At 37.7% G+C, this 23,128-nt stretch overlaps 1 protein-coding gene across 4 annotated transcripts in view; it reads right to left on the bottom strand.

The window, feature by feature from the left end:
- LOC128991411 (PHD and RING finger domain-containing protein 1-like) overlaps nt 1-23,128 on the bottom strand; it is a 91,347-nt gene that overhangs the window by 31,967 nt on the left and 36,252 nt on the right. For 3 of the 4 annotated variants that reach the window (XM_054414258.1, XM_054414261.1, XM_054414259.1), the window contains exons 3-4: nt 22,264-22,356; nt 11,931-12,014 (exon numbers count right to left, since the gene is read on the bottom strand). In XM_054414258.1, coding sequence (XP_054270233.1) covers nt 11,931-12,014; nt 22,264-22,356 — 177 coding nt within the window. The remainder of the gene's footprint in view (nt 1-11,930; nt 12,015-22,263; nt 22,357-23,128) is intronic. The other variant, XM_054414262.1, reaches the window with a different exon arrangement.

Here is a 23,128-nt window from a genome sequence, read left to right as displayed (position 1 = left end):
AAAGTAAAGGGCCAAGAATTCATCCTTGAGAAACACCACAAGGTACCTGCCTCCAGTCACACATAGTTTTGTCATGACACACAAACACTGCTTTTGGCCATGTAGATATATTATACAGGATAATGAACTATCAGAAAAACCCATTATTTTGGGTTTGGTGAGAAGAATTTAATGATTCACTGGATTAAAACCCTTGCTAAAATCAAATTATGTTAAGATTGTACATTGGCTACGATCTATAGCGAGGTGTATGTTATAGCGAGGTGTATCAGTTATCTCTAAGGCCACTAATAGCTGTGAACATCTAGCTGTGGGCAGCTGAGCAGGCAACCAATTGCTGGTGGTGTAGCAGGGCATTAAATCAAATGGGAGCCATTAGTCGTGAGCGATTGGTTGTCCAAGTAAAAAAAAATGTACGTTCACCTGCCAGGCATGTCAGGTCCTGGCAACCATACATGCAACCGTTTCAGTCTCCCTGCCGTCGGGGGGCATTGGAGTTTATAATGCCTATTAGCCGTGGGCAACCAGTGGCATCCATGACTTTTGGTCAACTGACTGTGTGTGCATGTGCTTCACCGATCTGTCTATCCAAAACAAACCCTCGAGATGTCTCTCCGTCTCATCTGTCATCCGTTTATGACGCAGGTGAAGTGTTGATGGTAGCATAATTCGCTAAATAAATTATTATTAGTTATTAATAAATTAACCATGACTTGACTAGGTATGGGGACTCGAGCAAGGCCCCACTAGAAAAAACAGGCCATGCTGCAGCGCGGGTAGCGCAACACTACGTCACAGTGGTGGATAGTTGTACTAAACTCTTACCATTAAAATCTTACAAACAGCCAGCTTGTTTATTTACCTAAAACATATGGGAATGGTGATGGCAATGAATTTATTAATGAAATCTATCCACTAGTGTGACGTCATGGATCCTGCAGCATGGCCTGTTTTTTCTAGTGGGGGCCTTGACTCTAGTCACTAACATAGGGTAATGTCGAAATCTGTGGACTCTCTACCTTCTCTTATTCAAGAGAAGGAGCTCCGTACTACTCAACACCATCTTTGACACTGACTTTCAAAGTGGACGAATGAGACCACATTTAGCACAAAGGTGTCTGTCAAAAGGTTTTCTGCAGTTAACAAAATGAGTTGACCTGGCTCCAGATGAACTGGAACACTGACCGGCCAACTGCTCATCAAGATGATCATGGCTGATTGTGGTTTCAGTGCCGTATGATTGCCGAAAGCCTAATTGAAATTCATTTAATATATGGTTTTAAAAGAGGAAGTCAGATATTTTGGATTGGACTACTCTTTCAAATGCCTTGAAGCGAAGAAAACTAATGCCTAAAGAATACTAAATGGCCTAAATAATCTTAAGGAAGTTTAGGGGATGAAACAGTGACCAAATTTGGAGGACATTCGACACTCTGGAAAACGAAATCTCCAAGGGAATCAGCTAAAGCAAGGATATTCTTTGGTAAGCTGTTTAGGTCGGAGATTGTGAAGTGGGCAATTGGGTGCTTCAACCCATTTTAAGTCCTATGTAGTCCTATGACTGCATTGTACATCTCGTGGTCCCTGTCACGCTGATCTCGGCGGATCTAGGCTGGAATCCCGAATGACTCTCTGGTGGGGGGCAGCAGCGTCACCAGTACTAGGTGTTCGTAACGATGGGTACTGGGTTGGTCTAGAACGAAGCTTGCTTCTCTTGGAACAGGACGCTCACCCAGACGTTCAGGTATAGCAGGAGCTATGTCTGAGCACTGCGGGACCTGGGATAAGGTTGGATGCAACCCGTGCTGAGGGTCTCGCGGCACTGGGGGCTTAAATCAAGAGTGTCTTAAACGGAGCCTACTGGGCACCAGAGGGAACCCATCAGTATGTACCCCTTACCTCTCTAATCGGGTCACTGAAGAGGCGGACTGCAGCAACCCGGTACTCGTGAGATCATTGATCGTTGATTCAACATGGAGACTAATAAAATTGCAGCAGCAGCTACAAAAACAATCAATCCAGAGGCAGAATTGACTGAAAAAACACAGGCCTTAGTGCCTCAAAACTCAGGAGAAGCAATTCCTCAAACAGTAGAGGTCCTTGTGGCACCTCCAGGCGAGGAAGAACCCCAATCCACATCAGGATCAGAGCTCAACCGAGAGGTCGATGAAACTCAGGGAGAGCTAATGTCTCAAACTCTGAGGAGAAACAACTCCTGGACAAAGCCAGCGGTGATGACAAAGAAATCACTGAAAAAGCCAAGAAGCTCAAGTTGTATGATAAAATTCCGAAAATGGGAGGAGCCCGCTACAGGCCATTCAAATAACACAGACGGCAGGGCCACTCTGTCGAAGACGAACGGAACTGAGCCTGGAAATGGTACCACAAAAAAGGGACACAAAACCAAGGGGCAAACAAAAGGCCGAGATTAATAAACACTACAACCCAAAATCAAACAAGAAGAACAGAGGAGAGGAGTCGGCAGAGGCCGCAACAGGGGGTTCAACATCAACCTCCCAAGCTCTCATTCAAGCAGGCTGCAGAGGAAGCTGTCCAGGACAAAATCTTGAAGGTAATCTGGAGCGGAGAAAACCATGAGGTTTTTCCTGGCTTTAAAAGCCAACACAGGAGACAAGGGTACCTAGTACTGGTCTGCAAGGACGAGGACACCGCAAGGTCCTCCAAGAAAGTCCAAAGAAGAACAGCTAGGGGACTCTCTCCTTGTCATTCCCAAGGGAGACATCCCGAAGATCAAATTGGCAATGGCATTCTTTCCAAACTGCAACCAGCTCAAAACAGAGGATATCCTGCTGTGGCTGGAAAAACAGAATTAAGGACTAAAAACCACAAGTTGGGGAGTCCTCAACAGAATTGTGGACGGGACTACAGTTAAACTTTTTCAGGCTGTGGATCCACTCACAGGATCAAAACTCGAGAAGGAAGGACTGATAATGGCCTACTTCAAGATGGGCGTGGTGACGCTGAAGCTGAGAGGCAAAAGAACAAGAGGGACTGAGGACAAAAAACCTACAACCAAAGATCCACCTGCAGCTGCCCTAGGCAAAGCACCTCCGGATCGGACCAAGAAACCATGGAAACGGAGGCCTCATCAAAAGGGGAGGAGGTGAAGGAACCAGTAGGTACCACACCACCCAACCCCGCACAAGAAGCCAAAGAACGTGAAAAGGAGAAGGAGACAGATAGAGAAAGTGATAAGGCAAGAGCAGCCAGCTCTCATCACTTCCCGATCTTTAGGAAAATCAGACCAGAGAAGAGGGAGGAGAGGTGGAGGGGCCCCTCAGTCAGGTCTGATAGAAACTTGAGAAGACCCGAAAAAAGGGATTCAGGGTACCGTCCTCGAGGAGGAAATCACTCCCCCAAGAGGGGGAGGCGGAGATATCATAGGGATTCAATTTCTACAAGCAAAGCTCCAGCACAAGAAAGGAGCCACAGCACTCCTGAGTCGGAGATTTGCCATACCAGGGCTGGACATCGCCCTCATCCAAGAACCCTGGGTCGCAAGGGGATCGATTAGAGGACTCCCAACTCAGGTGGGTAAACTAATATATGAGAGGTCAGATATAAGATCTAGAGCCTGCATACTGATATCTCCAAATGTAAGGTGTTTTACTGTTCCAGAGTTTACCAATAGGTCACTGTCTCGGTGGACCTGCTCACCGCCAACAGGTGCCAAAAGGCCTTAGGCTTCGGCATACTATCCGAATCCTGGGGACGCCTGCCCCCTAAAGGCAGTGGAACGCCTGGTACAACATGGGCGCAGCAAAGGGATACCACTCATCCTAGGCTGTGAGACCAACAACCATCACATCATCTGGGGAGCACCGACACCAACAAAAGAGGTAAGGATCACCTAGAGTATATCTTTAAGGTTGACTTAGAAATGGAGAATCTGGGTAACAAACCTTCCTTCATCAATAGAATAAGAGAAGAAGTCCTAGATTTAACACTATCAATCAACCTAAGGAATCATAAAATTAGAGGATGGCATGTCTCTGAGGAGGCCTCGCTGTCGGACCACACACATTTGGTTCGACGTAGAGGCTAACCTGGAGAGGTGTTTATCCTACAGAGTCCCCAAACAAACCAATTGGAAGGGATACAGAGAATCCCTACAAATGGAACTGGAGGGAGCAATCGTACATACCAGAACAGTAGAAGGCTTGGAAGAGTTCTCTAGCGGAGTCTGTTGAAACCGCAATACAAAAAGCCTTCAAAGAAAACTGCCCCCTCAGATTTAAAAGGGTGGCGAGAGATGTACTTTGGTGGAATGAGAGTCTAAGCAAAATGAGAACAAGGCTCAGAAAACTCTTCAATGTCACGTGGAGGACAGGCGACCGTGACGCCTACCTGAGGGCCTTGACGGAGTACAATCTGGAAATCAAAAAGTCCAAAAAAAGGACTTGGAGGCTATTCTGTGAAAGGCTGTCCAGCCTACCAGAAACACCAAACTCCAGAAAGCACTACAGAGCGAACAATCCAACCCTTTGGGCGCAGTAATGGCTGAAGACGGCCATCTCACGACTAACATGGGCGACACCCTAATGGAGATGCTAAGAGTACACTTTCCGGAGAGTTGTCCCATAGGGGAAGGAGCCAATTGGCCCCGCCCAGGGAGGTCCCCTAGGGAGGTGGCGCTAGCCAGACGGGGAAGATATTCAAACCAGAGGTTGTGAAATGGGCAGTAAACTCATCATAAATCTCCTAGGAGGGATGGGATATTCCCTGCTCTCTTGCAAGAGGGCATGGAGGTCATAGTGGATCTCCTTGTTGCAATGTATAGGGGCAGTTATGCACTGGGATATATCCCAACTTAAGATGGAGAAGAGCTAGAGTGATGTTCCTACGAAAGAAAGGAAAAGAACCAACCCAGCCTAATTCCTACAGACCAATATGTCTAACCACATTCATGGTAAAGGCTACAGAGAAGATCATTAACAGGCATGTGAGGGCATGAGATTCTCATAAACTCAAGCCTGAATGTGAACCAACATGCTTTTATGATGGGCAAATCAACTACAACAGCGCTTCATAGCCTGGTAGTGAAAATTGAAGAAACATTAGTTCAAAAAGAATTTTTTTTTTATAATATGTCCTATCAATCAATAGAGGGAGCACTGATACACTGAGAAATTCCTCAAGAAGTCTTGCATTGGATAATGGCTCTGCTGCAAAGCAGAGAAATATCAGCCACGGTCGAAGACTCGTCAGTTACAATCGAGGCCAGAAGAGGGTATCCGCAAGGAGGAGTCTTATCTCCCCTACCATTGAGGACCTTACCCAGCAGGCAGTAGATTTAATCAACAATTGGTGCAACACAAAAGGTTTGACAATCAACCTCACAAAAACTCAGATAGTGACCTTCCTGAGTAAAAGGAGAACCAAAATCTCCCCACCCCAGATTAGGGGAGTGAGGGTCAAGTCAGTCAAGGAAACTAAATGTCTGGGTGTGTACTTAGATCAGAAGTTGACTATTAACAGGCACATAGATCACGTCAATGCCAAAGGAACAGGAGCCATGGGCGCCTGCAGAAAAACATTTGGCAAAAAATGGGAACTCAAGCCGAGACTGATCTGGTGGGTATATGAAACAATAGTCAAGCCTATGGTGGAATACGCAGCCCTGGTGTGGTGGCAGAAGGCAGAGCAGACTGTGGTAGCTGCAAAGCTGCAAAAAATTGCCTGCACAGGGGTATGTGGCACAACAAGATCATGCCCAACAGTGGTGATGGAGTAAATTTTAGGCGCACTCCCACTCCAACTGGATATAAAGAAAAGGGCAGCATTAACAGCCCAAAAGACATTCAGTAAAGGAGAAATATCTCCTTCGAGAAGGACAGATCACATGTCAATTCTAAGGGAACTCCCAAGTTTAGACATGGAGATGACAGTGTCAGATCTTATGATTAGGAAGTACGACTTTGCTAAACCCTACCAAGTGGCCATAGGAGACAGAGGAGAGTGGCAAAAGGTAAGGGATAAAACAGGAAAGTCGGCGATGGTGTTTTACACAGACGGATCGCGGAGGGAGGGCAGGTCGGGACTTGGGAGTGTATGGGATTGGAACCCACCTCTCAAAGGCCCTCGGCGAAAAGCTAACTGTCTTCCAGGCAGAAGTCATGGCGATAGAGCATTATGCGAGACTACAGCTGGATAAAAGTCTGAAGAGGAGAAGGGTTCTTATCCTTTTAGACAGCCAAGCTGCTCTCAAAGCAATCGACGCCTGCGTGGTGGAATCTAAAGTTGTGCAGAGCCCAAGGCCTTAGGAACACCCTTAAGGCCTTGGGCGAACACAACAGAGTCCAACTTGCATGGATCCCAGGCCACGCTGAGCACAAAGGCAACGAAAGGGCTGACGTCCTGGCGGGCGAGGGGGCTAAGTCAGAACTCGTCGGGCCTGATTCATGCTGTGAAGTCCCAGTAAGCAAAGACCGATCAAAAATCCTAGCGTGGACAGAGGGCAACATGCAAATGTTTAGGAAGTACCCCAGGCCTAAGACAATCAAAGATGCTCATCAATCCTCTTAGTAAAGAATGGAGAAACATCTTCAGCCTCCAAAAAGGGGAAATAAGCCTCTTGATAGGTCTACTTACAGGGCATGGCTATGTGAGGAATTACCTCAGGACAATAGGGCTTAGACAGACAGACCAGTGTAGATTCTGCCTCTCCGAAGCAGAATCCGCTGAGCACATATCATGGCTGGAATGTCCGGCGATAGCCCAGAAGAGGTTGAAATATCTAGGAAAGGCATTCCCCGAAACCTACTGAAATACGAGAAATGGGTGTGCACCAACTGATTTACTTCGCAAGAAGACTTCGGTTGGGGGACCAAGCTAAAAGGGTGCCACAAAAGATCCTTCAGGTCGAGGTAGCAAGGGGTAATGCTAGCCCAGCCCCATGAAGAAAAAAAACAAAAAAAAAACATATTGAGTGATGGTAAAGTGTGCAAGTGTGTGCGTGCTTTTAATAAGGACGGGAAAATGTGCATGATGAATCACGGTATGGCCGACCATCAGTGATTTCAGAAGATTTGGTCAATGCGGTTGAACAAAAAATCGTTAAGATTGACTATTCACTATATCAGATCAAAACAAATGATGATGATAAAGAAGAGTTAAAAACTGGTTATCTTTGCAGGCAGCCGATTTCTACAACTTAGGCATTCAAAAGCTTTTTGAACGATGTGACAATTGTTTAAATAAGCATGGGAATTATGTAGAAAAATAGAAAAATATGCAAAGAATGTAAATAAAACAATTATTGTTTTGGAAAAAAATAGATTTTTTATTTGTTAATCTTAACCGGACCTTACTTTTGGAATAACCCTCGTAATATTACATTGTCATCCATTTGTGAGCTATGTTAGCTGATGTAGACAAAGATATACTGTATACGTAGAGAAAGACGACCCATAATGACAATAAAAAAAATATTTAAATTTAAAACTTTGTCAAAATATGAAGTAAAATCCACTATCAATGAGATAACTTCCAGAACTCTCGGAATAGATCAAATAATTAAGTAGCCTATATCAAAGTGTTTTGGTACGGTTATTGGTAATGGAGAAAATTCTAAATTAAAAACTCCCATGTTTTTCTTATGGAGAATATTGTAAAATGTTGTACTTTGCTTGTTTAGTTATATATTTTGATAAAACATGGCAAATATATTAGTTTTATATTAAGCTATTAATATTTTACTAAAAAATACACTTTATTAGCGAATTTCCCATATAGGGAATAAGCTATTACCGTAGTACTCATGGTAAGACCTGGACGCGGGACAGATTTTTTGTTTTGTTTTGAGGTTCCTATAGGCGAAAAACACCATCCGTTCAAATTCATAAATATATATATGTGTGTCCGTTAGCACGATAACTCGAGCAAAAATGATCCGATTTTGATGAAATTTGGTACAAACGTGTAAACCTACTTTTATTTGAACGAGTTCGCGATCCAGCATGATCGGACGATGGGAACGGGGGTTTACAGGGGGTTTTATGGGGTAAAAATAGGTTTTTCCCATTTTTTACCCAAAAAACATAAAATTTAGCAATTTCTTTCCAAACCATTTTGTAGAGCTTAAAAAACAAATAATTTAGTATATTGAAGCGTTATTATGCGCCTAATGGTTACGGAGAAAATTCAAAAAATTGTAAATTTAAAATTCCTATTTTATTCTTATGGAGAATAAGTAAACTGTTGTAGTTTGCTTGTTTATGAACATATTTTGATCAAATTTGGAAAATGTTTTTATTTCTTACTAACTATTAACATTTTACAAAAAAAAAACAAAAACAGTTTTACCCTCCCTGATGCAGCAAACCTAAGTACTTGTTAAACTAATTCTATTTAAATAGGGAATAAATGTTATATTTTTAAGTAGACATTTCAGTGTAAATCCAATCAGTCAAATGGAAATTCGCTTAGTCTGCAGGTTTGCTGCGGCGGGGGGTATTAGTTTCCTTGTATCAGCAAACATAGCACTTGTTAGACCTAATGTTATTTAAATAAATTTAATTGAAAATCAATTCAGACAAAAGAAAATTTGCTTAGTCGGCAGGTTTGCTGCGGAGGGGGTATTTTGTTAATTAACTTCCATTGTAACTACACGTTTTGCACTTTATTTCAATCCTTTAACCTTTAAATTTGACAGTTTGGCAAGTATTTTAAAACCACCCGATCCATCTGCGCCACCCTGTATGGCCCTCATAATTATACAGTAGAATCTTGATAACAAGACCCTCAAAGGGATTATAAAATAAGATGTTATCAAGGTTGACTTTTTATCGAGGTTTGCAATAACATGTGATAAGGGGTAAACTAATTTCAAGGGGATTTAAAAACAACCTTTTTAATCAAGGGTGACTTGTTATCGAGGGTCTTGTTATCGAGATTCTACTGTAATATATTTAATCAAATTTATCTTGATAATATCATCAATAAGGAAACAATGAGGAAATATAACCCTCGTGAATACAACTATAAAAGTGAATTGTTGGGTAAAGACTATTTAGCAAGGCCTAACTCAATATTGTTTTTCAAAAAATGTACTTATTGTATTATTTGCCAAAACCGCAATTAATTGATTTGATGATTTTATTTTGCTGATACTGTTTCAGTTTAATTGTTAGGTAATATTTGTTTAATACTACTCCTGACTGAACATTATTCAAATTCCTCAACATAAATAATAACATAACCTCAATTATTAATAGTAGCACAAAGTCCGCCATTTGCGTCAATTGCATCTTGCATGTAGTGTGGCTGAGCGACAGAAAATTGAACTAGTCAGACAACAGCTCCGATGTTGTCTAAACCTGAGAAGCAGGGTCAGGCTGTAAGGTCGAGTATCGAAAAAGGTCAAAATATCGTACACTTTGTGGGAAATAAGGTATGAATATGGTGCATCTTTCAGAGGGGTTGGCCTGGTCATTGTCCTGGGCTAACCTCTGTCAGGTAGCCTGCCTATTATGAGACTTCATTTGGCGTTCTAAGCCACCTGGAGGGGATCTTAATTTACAGACAACCATTGTAATATAATTTGCTTAGAGGCTACCAGATAAATTCAAAAACTTGCACTGACATTTTCTTTTTAATTCATTGTTGGTGATGGTGAGTTAATGTTGTTCAAAGGTTAACTGCGGACATTTTCCATCACGATGGTAAAAAACAATACACAAGTCAAAAAAATAATGCATATTATTTACTGCTACCTTCTGTAGTGTATTCCAACTTAGGTTGGGCGTTTGTGTATTGTTAGTTGTAATGTGTTAGTTAAGTTTTTTTCACCTAAGGACGGGATCAGATTCCAGATCCCGAAACGTTGTGTATTGTTTTTTATCATCGTGATGGAAAATGTCCGCAATAAACCTTTGAACAACATCGCACTGACAAATAACTTGGTCAAAATATATTGTCAATACCCCACTGAATCTTCAAAATGGAATTTAGGATTTGTTTAGGAAGATCATAAAAGCAGATTTTTTTGGCGTTGATAAGAGTCAACGGTCTAGAGCCAGAATAGTGGCAACATCACAGCAAGCCTCAAAACTCAGGGGAGCAGTGTAGGGAGACCGCAGTGATGTTCCTAAATGTAGTAGACATACCTCAGCCCGAAGAGGCACAATTCTGATTCCTGACTAAGTCAAGATAATAGAGGTGTGCAAGTAGCCCGACTGAGTCCAAAATTTCAAGTGATAGAGCATCAAGTTAGAAAATCGAGCCAAACAGAGCCTTTATTCTTGTAATTGTAGTAAGGGTTTGCAAAGATTGGGCAACTGAAAATTTCCAAAGACAATTAATGTGACCCCATTACCATGCGAGACAATGATGACGTCTCCACGATGTTAGTTACATTTTTACTGCCATCGCAGAAAACAATAATCATGTCTCCATGACTGTGGGATATGTTCACGACTTTTCCGCAATCACGGAAAACAGTTTTAGGGTGTCACAGAGTAAGCTAAACGAGGTTTTTGATGTTTGATGTTTTGTTTAGACTCAAATATAATCACTATTTTTTATGTCCACTCTGGATTTGATTTAGCTACACCTTTTCACTCTTATGTGGTGGGAAAATCAAAATTGAAATAAATAATTCCAATTTTAAAGATTCTTTCCTTTTGATGTAAAAGCATAAAAAGTTTTTACTAAAACAAAACCAACTAATGTTTTGCATTTACTCATTGTACGTTTTGTTCCATTACATACGATCAATTTTCACTCCCACCCGTTCAAATACCCTCTTTTAAAATTTCTCTTTTACAATTTTAAAAAGTTATATTTCCTATTCTAAAACCCTCCCAAAAATAAATCTCTTTGGAGGATTAATGTTTAACTGGTTCTGGACAAGCTAGAGAAAAAATATTTTGTAGGTATGGCGGTAAAAAAATATAGAATATCCAACATTTTGTTGTTCCGTCATGATGTCAGGTGTAGGGTCGGCGACATTCAGCTGATCAGCTTTTCCCAACCCTCATATTTTATTTTATCCTGGTTAATTTTTAGTCCAACCTTGTTTGGGAGATTTTTGTTAGGCTCTCTTAATACTTTCTTTCTTTCTTATTAAATTGCGATCATACAAAGTAGGTATTTTAAGCCAAGTATGAATGGAGATGAGTATAGGATGAGTGGCGCGATCTTGTAGTCTTGTTAGTGACTAAGGCCGACATTCGACTCTAGGTAATTTCGGTACTCTGCAAGAAGTTCCACAACAACAGCAAACGCTAGCTTCTGATACATTTATTTATTTTGCCCTCAATAGTATATACAAAGAATTTAACATCAACCTTATTTTTAAGTAGGACTTTGCTTGAAGCACTCTTTTTTCAACCAATCCTAGGCTCTCAATTTTAAATTTGAAAGAGCAATTTTATACATTCACACAGTGCTTGATTTGTAAAAAATGAAGTGCCTGAACTGTAACCTTTTTAATGTGATCAGTACCTATTAAAGTACTTATTTATGCCAAAAATTTTTTGTTTAAAAAGAGAGGTATCGGACCTCCGTTCCGCCGCGTTCCCCCACAAATTGAGCACTGCATTCACATGTCTGAACAGATTAATTATAAATGATGCAGGTTCAGCAAATACCACAAATAAAGATCAAGACCAACCAGGGCAATGTTTATGAAATTGATAGCTACTCTTGTTGTGTGATATTGACCCCTTTCCCTCCTTATTTATAATGTGTGTGTTCTAGTTCACATTCTAAACAGTTAACTTAACTAAACGGCTCTACTATCATCAGGTGATTCACAATATTAAGTGAAATATGTTTAAAATAGGAAGAACACAAAACTATTTCAAGACACATGAAACTAATTTTTAAAATGTTTTTTCTTAAAGCAAAGAAAATATTTTTACTAAAACATGACAGATTAGAAGAGGATTAGGGTGGTTTTTACTTACAAGGATTCCCCTTCTGATAGCAGGTCTGATGGCAATAATTTCTTCATCTTCACTGCTAGATGAGTCATCATCACTGGCGACCACCTGTAACAGATAGCAACTGTCAGTAGGATCAAGAAGGTATTCTTTCTGGGTAAAAACTGCAAAGTTGGTATTTTATATACCTTAAATAAATACAACGACGGCATAATTAGACTTTTCCACCAAAATCACTCTATTATCCTCTTCTTACCCTGTTTGGATTTATAAATAACCTATTACATAAGAGCACTATTCAAACATCTCCATGGTCCAATTATCACCACGCTGGGACTTTTTTCTTCTCCTTTGTTTTATTTATAAAGATGTTAACTTATTGAACAGGTTTTAAGGCGTTTATCCACTTTTAAATACCAGCATCCGAACAAAAAGTTAGTAAACGTATCCGATCCGTAACACTCAGTAAAACTTCCGCCTTTGTTGTATTGATGAAGATTTTTACTTATTGTATACGTTCCAAGGCTTTTTCCAATTTTGGAGTATGGGTATCTAAACAAAAAAAAAATATTAAATGCGCAGCTCCGAAAAAACTTCCAAAACTTAACACTCACAGAACAAAAGCATACTTTTTTAGATTATTTATACAACTAACCAACCAAAACAGATTCCAAACAAGCAGATGGTAAAAATAGCACAATTCTATTGTGGCACAATTTCTTTAACTTGTGACGTTATCCAGTATTAAGTTAAGTTTCAAACTAAAAGTACACTTAGAATGTCGGTTGGAAGACATTAGCATTATTTCCCCCAAACTATTCTCGTGAACTGATGAGTAGGGCTATCCATAGAGCTTTTAGAAATTAAGACCATGATTTTATCAAGGTACTTTTTTGCAGGAGCAAGTTTACCCTAATACAGTAGGACCCCTCATATCTGACCTTGGGCAATAATGTCGAGCGTGATCGGTTTACCAAAAAGCCGATCATGGATGTTGCCATAATCGCGGCAGATAATCACTGCTGTCGACAAGACTGCAAGTCATGCTCCCGGGTGTGGCAGTGGTCATGTGGGACGGTTACTGGTGTCCCGGAGACCGTAAGATATGCATATGGTAAAATGAGCTATAATGAATGGGTCATTACTTAAAGATTATGCTATTTACCGACAACCTCAGCTAGTCCAAATATCAAAATTTAAAACTAGAGCTATTAACACAAACACAAACCATCACTTTCTCATTTGAGTGAGCTATCCCATGAGAAAATACCCCCGCTGCAGCAAACCTGCTGACTTAGCGAATTTCCATTTGCCTGGATTGATTTTCAATTAATCTATTAAATTAACAAATTTATGTTTAACGAGTACCTAGGTTAGCTGCAACAGGGAAACTAATAAAGTGTGTTTTTGATTAAAATGTCAATAGCTTAGTATGAAATAAAATAAATCCGCCAAGTTTGATCAAAATATATCCATAAACAAGCCAACTACATCATTTTACAATATTCTCCATAAGAATAACATGGGAATTTTAACCCTCCGAGTGTTATGTGTCGAAAAATCTACACATAACACACTTTGTGTAGTGTTTTGTGTCGATTTTTCGACTCACAAACACTGTTTACGGCGAAGGCTCTATGACTGACAAAATCGGATTGAACTGGATCGAGTTAGGTATCGTTTTATTTGGCAGATTCTAAGCTTTTTCCTGAGGTCTTTCTCAAAGCGCTTTTTTTCTCGAGCCGATCATAATTGTAGCAGACAGCTGACGTGCGTATTTGTAAACAGCTTGGTTAACCTCGCACCGATGACTGATGTGTTTTATTACGTTTTTCATTGTTTTAGTGTTAAAAATCAAAAGTAGTGATATACGTGGTGCATTATAAGAAGATTTAAGTGATTTTGAAGGGCTGGTTGATGATCCTGAAGAAGTAGGTACGGTAGTGATATTGATGTAAATTATCAGCCAGATTCCTAGCTATGGTTAGGCTATGCATTCTTAGCTAAACGCTATGTACTGAAATCTGTTTTTTGCCCATAACTTATTTATTTGCAAATCTACTTCCTTATATTATTATATATTTGTAATCCTCATAAAATTTAGAACAAAGTGGCTATTTTCAAATATTTATAGGCCTATAATTTATACAATTTTGTTGAGCGCGAACTTATTTTTTTTTTTTACATTTTCCAAAATATTTTTTTTTCCAAAAAAAATTTTTTGGAACAAATGTTCCTTATGTTCTAAGTATAATATTGAAGCCCACGATTTTGCAAACAAAATGGTATATAGAACAGTATAATTAACATTGTTTTTAAACTTCTCAGATCCGTTTTAATAAAACCTTGCAAATTCGCAAAAAATAGGCAAACATTAAGGCCAAAACTAGGGGCACTCGGAGGGTTAAATTAACAATTTTTTGAATTTTCTCCGTAACCATTCACCGTACAAAAACACTTTGATATACTAAATTATTTGTTTTTTTAAGCTCTTTAAAAAGGTCTGGAGAAAATTTAATAAATTTGGTTTTTAAGGGTAAAAATTAGAAAACCCCATTTTTACCCCATAAAACAAACAAAGGGGTTAAACCCCTTTCTCATGGGCCGATCATGCTGGTTCGCGAACTCATTCAAGTTTATCCCGCCTTACACATTCAAACCAAATTTTATCAAAATCGGACAAAAATTACTTAAGTTATCGTCCGGACGAACATATATATAGTATATATATATATATATATAACATCTACTGTATAAAAATTTGAACGAATGGTGTTTTTGGCCTCTGGGGACATCAAAATGAAAAAGTAAATCCGTCCCGGGCCTAGGTCTTACCATGAAACCTACGGTAATAGCTACTTCCCTATAGGGAAATTCTCTAAAAGGGTAATTTTGCTTTGTACCGAAATTGCACTGTCACAAAAGTATTAACAAGATATAGTATAACAATGGGATTTTAAAAACTGTTGTAAATTAGCTAGATTTTTTCAAAACAAATGGAAAACTAGTGTATGAAAATGAACAGAACTGTTATCATTATTTATCATTGTGTGAGGACAGCAGATGTTTATTTTAAAGAAACAATAATTATTGGTTGAACAAAATAACAAGGAAAACCTCAACAAAAGACTTGTAACATGTGTTTATAACAAGCCATCCACAGTATACTAGCAAACTACAATATACAGCACAAAGCAGATATTGGAAAAATATCAATTGTTATTTAGCAAAGATTACTCGCGAGATCATAATAGTGGAAAATAGTTCTGATCAAATACTGATTATTTTTCTTGGCTTTTTCCTACCAAAACTAAATCCCCGATGTACTGAGGCAATCGTTAGCAAACTTGTTGTGCAGTGAAATAAATAATATTATATTTATTTTATACACAAATTTTTAATCAACTGTTTTAATTCAAACTGTCAAAATAATTTTTATCCAAGTATTAGACTATTATAAATGAGGGATTTTTTTCTATTGACTGTAAAATAAATTAATGTGTTGTAGATTGCCAGGTTAAAATTTCCATCATAATTAATTCAAATTCCACTGAAACTTAAATAATAAAAGCCTAAATTAGTTGTAAATATAACAAGAGTTCCCTTGATATTGCTTTTACAATCAAAATAAACTATACCAAGCCATTTCTCAGCCTCCAGGTACTATGTATATATAGTACATTGCATTGGTATTGTATATGTTACTTTGCATTGTAAATATATATATATTAGAGTTTAAGATAACTGGAACAAAAATTATGCGATTTTGCTGATATTTGGTGAACCTGCTACATTTATTCGAACGAGTTTACAAACCATCATAATAAGACTATGGGATTGGGGTTTTATGGGGTAGAAAAGGGGGTTTTCCTATTTTAACGACCAAAACAAATAAAATTTAGCAATTTCTTCCAAAACCATTTTGTAGAGCTTAAAAAACAAATAGTATTGTATATCGATTGAAGCGTTGTACAATAAATGGTTACAGACTATTTCAAATGTTCAAAATACCCTAAATTTAAATATTAATTTAATTCTTATGGAGAATATGTTAACTGGTTACAGTTTGCTTATTTATGGTTATATTTTAATCAAATTACAAAATGTTTAACTAAGCATATTTTACTCAAATGCCCCCGAAGCAGCAATCCTTCAGACTAAGCCGATTTCCATTTACCTGATTGGATTTTTACTAACATAATCTCTTAAAATTGTCGAATTTATTTTCTAAAAATATCATTAATCTATTTTGATTATAACTAAAGTTTGCTGCTCAAGGGAGAGAATAAAGTGTTTTTGTTAAAATTTTAATAGTTTAGTATGAAATAAACAAATTGGCCAGATTTGATCAAAATATACACCATGGGCGTCCATTTAACTTTTTCAAAAGGAGGCGCGGGAGATCAAGTGTGGTGCGCTATCGCCTCCTAGTAAAAAGGGGTACGAGGGAATTTTTTTTAATTAAGGAGCAAAGTAGTTCATTAAACACATTTTTGTACTTAAATTTACTTTGTCAATTTAATTTTTATTTTTCAGTTTTACTGCAAAACCGTTTAACATCAGACGTATATGCCCTAAACTAGCAAATTACAACAGTTTATTTATTTGTGCATTCGTAAGAATAACATTAGAATGTTAAATTTCCAGGTTTTTTAAAAATTTTTCCTATGACCGAAAAGTGTCTGTTTTAACGCTTAAATATACAAAATTATTTTTTTGTATAAGCTCTAAAAAAAAGGTTTAAAAAGAAATTGCAAAATTTATGTTTTAGGGGTAAAAAATGGGAAAAAACAACTTTTACACAGTAAACCCCCCTTATAAAACCTCATTCCCATAGTTGGATCAGGCTGATTCGAGATATAAGGTTACTTTTTTGTACCAAATTTCATCCAAATGGAATAATTTTTATGTGAGTTATTCTTGCTAATGAGCCCATACAAAAAATATATAAAGAGTCTCCCGGAACTCTCCTACCAACATTTTAGAGCATTGTTCCAGAGTAAGAGACATATCTAAATACCATATTTACGAGGCATGTTTTTTAAGTAAATAACGATTTTAAATTTCTCCGTTCCAGCGCTGCGATTGGCATTTTGGACATTCGCGCTGTGTATGTGCATCTATTGGCAAGCCTTAGCCAAAAATTCGACAACAATTGGGCGGCGTCATTACTGCCCCCAGTACAGTGAGTTGTTCATCATGAACGCTGGTGGGTCCGTCAGTCTTTAAATGCCCTTACCCACTTGTGTACTATTACGTAACTCATAATGTTCTCGCCATACATTTCACTAATCTGTCGAGAATTTCATTGGCTTTCACACCTATAGCACTTAAAATTCTAATTACAGCGCGCACTTCACAGTCGGCGGCAGCCTCAATTGGCACCATTTTGAATGCTCGAAACCGGAAGTATACACGGCCAATTGTTGTCGAATTTCTGGCTAGGGCTTGCCAATAGATGCACATACACAGCGCAAATGTCCAAAATGCCAATCGCAGGGCTGGAACGGAGAAATTTAAAAACGGTACTTACTTAAAAAACATGCCTCGTAAATTGTCCGGAAGTCCTTAGTTACTTACACAGATTTTTTTTAACCTAATATTTTTTTCTAAAGAAAGGTTAAACATAAGAAATTGAAACTTTGCACAAACATTTATGACCACTAGACAAAGCTACCCAAAAATTATGACAACTTTTCAAATTCATAAAACACAATGGCGGCCATATAAAGTTTTGTTTCTTAAATAACTCAAAAACCGTTGTTTTTAATAAAAATTACAAGGATATCTTTTTTAAGGCAATTTCATTACAAATCGATTGACACCTTATTTTTTAAGATTAGACGAATATCAACTGAAATATGGCAGCTTTAGTGATACGTGACCGCTGGAGGTTAGTTGCAGCGCATGCTGGAAGCGGTAACGTATCACTAAAGCTAACATATCTCAGTTAATATTCGTCCAAACTTATAGAATAAGGTGGAAATCGGTTAGTAATGAAATTGCCAAAAAAATTACCCTTGTACAATTTTTTCAAAATCAACGGTTTTTGAGTTATTTAAGAAACAAAATTTTAAATAGTCGCCATTTTGTTTTATGAATTTGAAACATTGTTATCAATTTTTGGTAGGTAGTTTTGTTTAGTTGTTATAAATGCTTGTGCAAAGTTTCAATTTCGTATGTTTAAACATTATTTAGAAAAAAATTAATAAGTGAAAAAACAAAATGACGGCTTTGTGAGATACTTAGGACTTCCGGACAATTTAAATATGATATTTAGATATGTTTCTTACTCTGGAACAATGCCTAAGATTTTGGTAGAGAGTTCCGGGACACCCTGTATATGAACTTAAACGGGTGTTGAATTTATGTACAATTAACATGTCTAGGTCTTACCATGAGAACTACGGTAATAGCTTATTTTCTAAAAAAGGGAAATTCCCTAAAACACACTTTATTACTTTCCCAGTACTGTAGCACAAAACCTAAGTACTCGTTAAATCCAAATGTAATTTAAATAAGGAATAAACTTGACATTATTTAAGAAACATTCACTGAACCCCCAATCAGGCAAACGGATATTTGCTTAGTCTGCTGAATCGCTTCAGTGTGGGTATTAATGTATGTAGGAGTCATTTTTCCAACTGGTGGTTAGGATTAGTCGGGACTGTAGTCTAAACTTAACTCAAAATCCCACTACCAACCTTGTTATTAGAAAATGAAAATCATACGAAATGAATATCCAACCTAAACCTAAACGAACTGCACCATAATTCTACAAGCAAAAGGGTCTGATAACCCAGGAAATAATTCAAAGCATAGTAATAATATTACTACTGTATATTGGAACACTAAAAACTTGAAAGTACAGTTTTCATAATTTAAAAATACTTAATTGCCTTATTAATAAAATAAGTAGGCCTACACAAATTTCAAAAACAATACTCAAATTTTGATACAAAATTTTGTACTGTTTAATTATCTTTTGCGTTCTAGCTTTTGACGTTATCTGGAAGCATAATCATGCAAGTCTCTTAGTATTTGTAATTGTAACAGTTTCACTTATTGTAAAAGAAACCTTTACACAATTAATCCATCAATCAACAAATACTATTTAAAATTATGTTGTACATGTAGTCTTTTCATTTTGCTAATAATATTTTGTCATACAAATCAATACGTAACAATTATTTCAGGGCCATTTATATTTTTCAGGCAACTGTGCCAGATTTTTCATAAGGACAACAGTACGAGTTCCGTGTAATCGCTGATAATTCTGCTGGCCCCAGCGCTGGGACAGTGGCATCATCCTGTAATCCAGCTACTAGGAGGTCACAAATTGTGGATATTTATAGGCATTCACTGTGGATGCGATACTACCTGGTGTGGATTAACATCCGTACCAGTGAGTACTACGACTATCCACAGTACTATCCTGATAATTAGACCAATTTGTTAATTAAAAGGAAAACATGTGATTCGGATTCCACTACAAAATGTAGGTCCCTTAGTTGCCATTGCTGTATGGGCTATAACAGCTGTGACTAAGGAAAAATGTTGGCTTTAGTCACTAACAAGACTACAAGATCGCTTCACTCATCCTACCCTCATCTCCATTCATGCTTGGCTTAAAATACCTACATTCTTATAGTGCCATTTCAGATTAAAAGTATTAATTAGATTCGGGCTTAGACTAAGATATGAGGAGTGTGAGAGGCATACAGGTTTTTGAGTTGACAAACGGTGGGTTAAGCTATGCTACACGCAAAAACAAAGAAAAGTTCCAAATTTCTTAAGCATGGACATTTTTTCCGAGTAAACGAGGGTGGTGAAAGGGGTTGTCTCAACACACCCGCTAAGGATACAGTCATGAAAAGGAAAAGCAATCCCACAGCACTCAATCACCCACGTGGTAGGTTGCATTACTTTAGATAAGATCAAAACTTAACAGTATTACCATTCCATCACAATAGGCAATTTTAAAATGTTATAGTAAAATACAATTTTCGTGTTAAATTTAGAAAATATGAGTTAGAAGTAAATATTTGAAAATTTGCTTCTTACTAAGAGTAAAAGTATAATACAACCATCGGAGAAAGGTGTTTTAATCTAGACTCAAACTAAAACCATTAGAGGTTATTATTTGCTTCATAGATCAAAGGACAAAAATTTAATTTGGTTAACAGATTTTTTTGATAATTAACAGTTGAAGATTATTGTATTGGTTTATTTTAACGTGCAAGTAGGGCAGGGTCATAGAGTAACCTGAGAAAAAATTACAGTACAATTAGTTTAAAGGAATTCCTGAAAATTGAATAAATTGTCTACATCAACTGACTGTTAATGTCAACCTACTCTAACACACAACAGTTGATCCTCTCTTAACCGACCAACTAACAGTTAAAGAGCTTACTGAAGTTTGTAACATGTTTGCCGGTTGCCAGTCAATAACTACTCTTTCATAGAATTGTGTACTTTTCTTTTTCTGAATAAAAACTAACATATTTAAGTACATGTCTGACCATTAGCAAACACTTTTCCAAACCTCTTAAATAGTTTTTTATGTTTCTGGGAACAAACTTGTTTTCCTCCCACCAAAGTCTAAGACTCCAAACAAAGTTTTTGTCGTGAACAATTTATTGTAGACCCAAACCAACAACAATTTATTATTAGGCCAGAGCCCCAAACCAGCTATTGTTCATAGGTGCAGCGGCTGTTCCCTTAGTAGTCCCACTCAACTACACTCGCACTACATTGGATGACTTGTGAGCCTAATAATGTCAAGTAATTTTCCATAATATTACAGTAGAACCCCACTAATCTGGCCTCACTTGGTCTGATCAGTGATTAGACTGCTTGTTCCATCGTCTATCAGTGACAATATTATTATGGTACAGCAGGACTCCAATTATCCGAACTACAACTATCCGAATCGCCGATCACCCGAATTGCTTACAGAAATAATCCAAACATTTATAACTACAGTAGTGAGAATCGTTATTAAAGGCAGAAGCTGGGATCGCGGCAAAATCCAAAACCTGTCTCGCGATCGTGTTGACACTATCATCATCTCCTGCGGTCACGGTAAACTCATCATCGTTTTTCTCAATCACGGCAAAATTCTGGATTAGTATATCCCACGGCTGTTGTTGACATCATCATGGTCTTCCGCAGTCACGGAAACATTGTCATCATTTTTCGCGATCTCGGCAAGGGGATAAATATATTCCACAGTCGTGTGGACACAATCATCGTCTCCTGCGGTAATTAATAATTAATTAATATAATTTTCCATGATCACGGAACCATCGCTACAATTTTTCGCGAACACGGAAACATTTATCTTCATGCTCTGCGAGAGTGGCAAGATATTGAACGTCTCCCACGGTCACAGTGACATTATCATCGTCTTCGCAATACAGTAGCATCAAAATCCTGACATCCCCCATGGTTGTGTATACATCATTATTGTCTCCTACGATTATGGAAACTAAGGTTGTTTTCTGCGATCGTTGCAAACTCTTGAATATCTCCTGCAGTAAAGGAGACATCGTCATCTCCCGTGATCAAGGCAAACTATTGAATTTCTGCCGCAATCACGGTAACATTACCATTGTTTTCCACGATCGTGTGCGATCAATTAATGTCAGTTACTCAATTAATTTGGCCATTTAATATGCTCCTTGTATAATCTGATCTTTTCACTGTTCTGACTCTGGCCAGAACCATAGGTCCCGTAGGATTAGCGGGGTTGTACTGTACAGATAAAAACCAATCAAGCAATATTGGAATTTTTTTATATTTAATTTCAGTTAATTTGATACCAAATTTTACACAAATCAATCAATGTTTTGATATTTTTATTCACAACAAGTACGGAGATTAAATATACAAACATCTTAATTCTTGTAATAAGGAAGCAGTAGTCTCTGTCCTGTGAACAAAAGCTGGGCTTGGGGCACAGGTCTAATCCTTGGGTCCATATTAACTTGTAAGACTATTATAGCAACACTTTGTCTATTGTTTTATTGTGATTTAAATTTCTGATTTCTTCAAATTTTTAATCTATACATTAACATTTTTTAAACACATAGGTACATTAGGCCTTTATTACTTTAACAGTGAACCAAAAGTATGCCAAAATATGTTCAAAGTAGTACTTTTCTTCAAAGTATACACATCTCAAAGGGTTGATTATATCAAGGGGTAATTTTAAGCAGTCAATAAAAGTTAATTAATCTTAAGAATATGCAATATATGTCACAGTCACTGGAAATTGGTTAAGATAGTGTCCACTGTACTTTAATAGAGCCTAATGAAGTGAAGATCAACCACCATTTTGAAGCTATAAACTTACTGGAACTCTCCTTCGACGATTTAGCCTCGGGGCTAAAGGAGAAGAGTTATCACTGCCCTTCAATGGACTAGCTTCTGATTCACTTTCAATTGCCTGGAAAATCGAGACGAAAATTATCCTTCCAGACAATCTTGCTACCTTGTTAATGAAGGAGAAAGTTTGAATTTTGTTTAACGAGAACAATCCTCTGAGAAAGACCAACACTTACTAATATTTAAAACGGATGGTACTCCCTTTATAACTGACACTACTTATCTTTAATCGCAGCTTCTAAAGTTAAAACATTATAATTTCTTCCCAGTTAATCTTTTGATAATCTCTCAGAGACTTAATTATAAGTGTTGAAATTCAGAACATCACTGTCCCTGAATTAGAGGGTTTAATTAACTAACCGCTAACATTAGACGAGTAAGGTGAAATAGGCTTATATAATATGAATGATATAAATATTTTACTATATAAAACAATGCAATTCGGTATATCTTCATTGGCCAGCACTAATTAGGATTCCAAGGCATCCAAATAATTAGGAAAAATGAAAGTTTGGATTAAATGATTTTATGTCATTATTACAAAAAAAGTTTGAATAATATATTCTGAATTCAAAATTGTGTTATTTACAATAATGCATTACTATCTTAGCTGTACAATTTTATAAACTGACATCAAATGGCTGTCCAGAATTAAGCTAGGTCTGCATTAATGAGGGATTACTGTAGTTCTATTAGGCTAAAGCTGGGTTTTCCTAAGCGCGGAAGCGGGGCGCAGAGAGAGGACTCCCCTTGTCTTAGGTAATTAAATGTTACTGTTTTCCTAAAAGCAGAGTTAAACGCCATGTTTATCGCTTTTCCGCCCTCCACGCTCC

Source organism: Macrosteles quadrilineatus, unplaced genomic scaffold, assembly GCF_028750875.1.
Source record: "Macrosteles quadrilineatus isolate MER2022 unplaced genomic scaffold, UCM_ALF_1.0 Scaffold_4__1_contigs__length_99947679, whole genome shotgun sequence".
Taxonomy (NCBI): domain Eukaryota; kingdom Metazoa; phylum Arthropoda; class Insecta; order Hemiptera; family Cicadellidae; genus Macrosteles; species Macrosteles quadrilineatus.
This window is presented reverse-complemented; position numbering and strand designations above follow the sequence as displayed.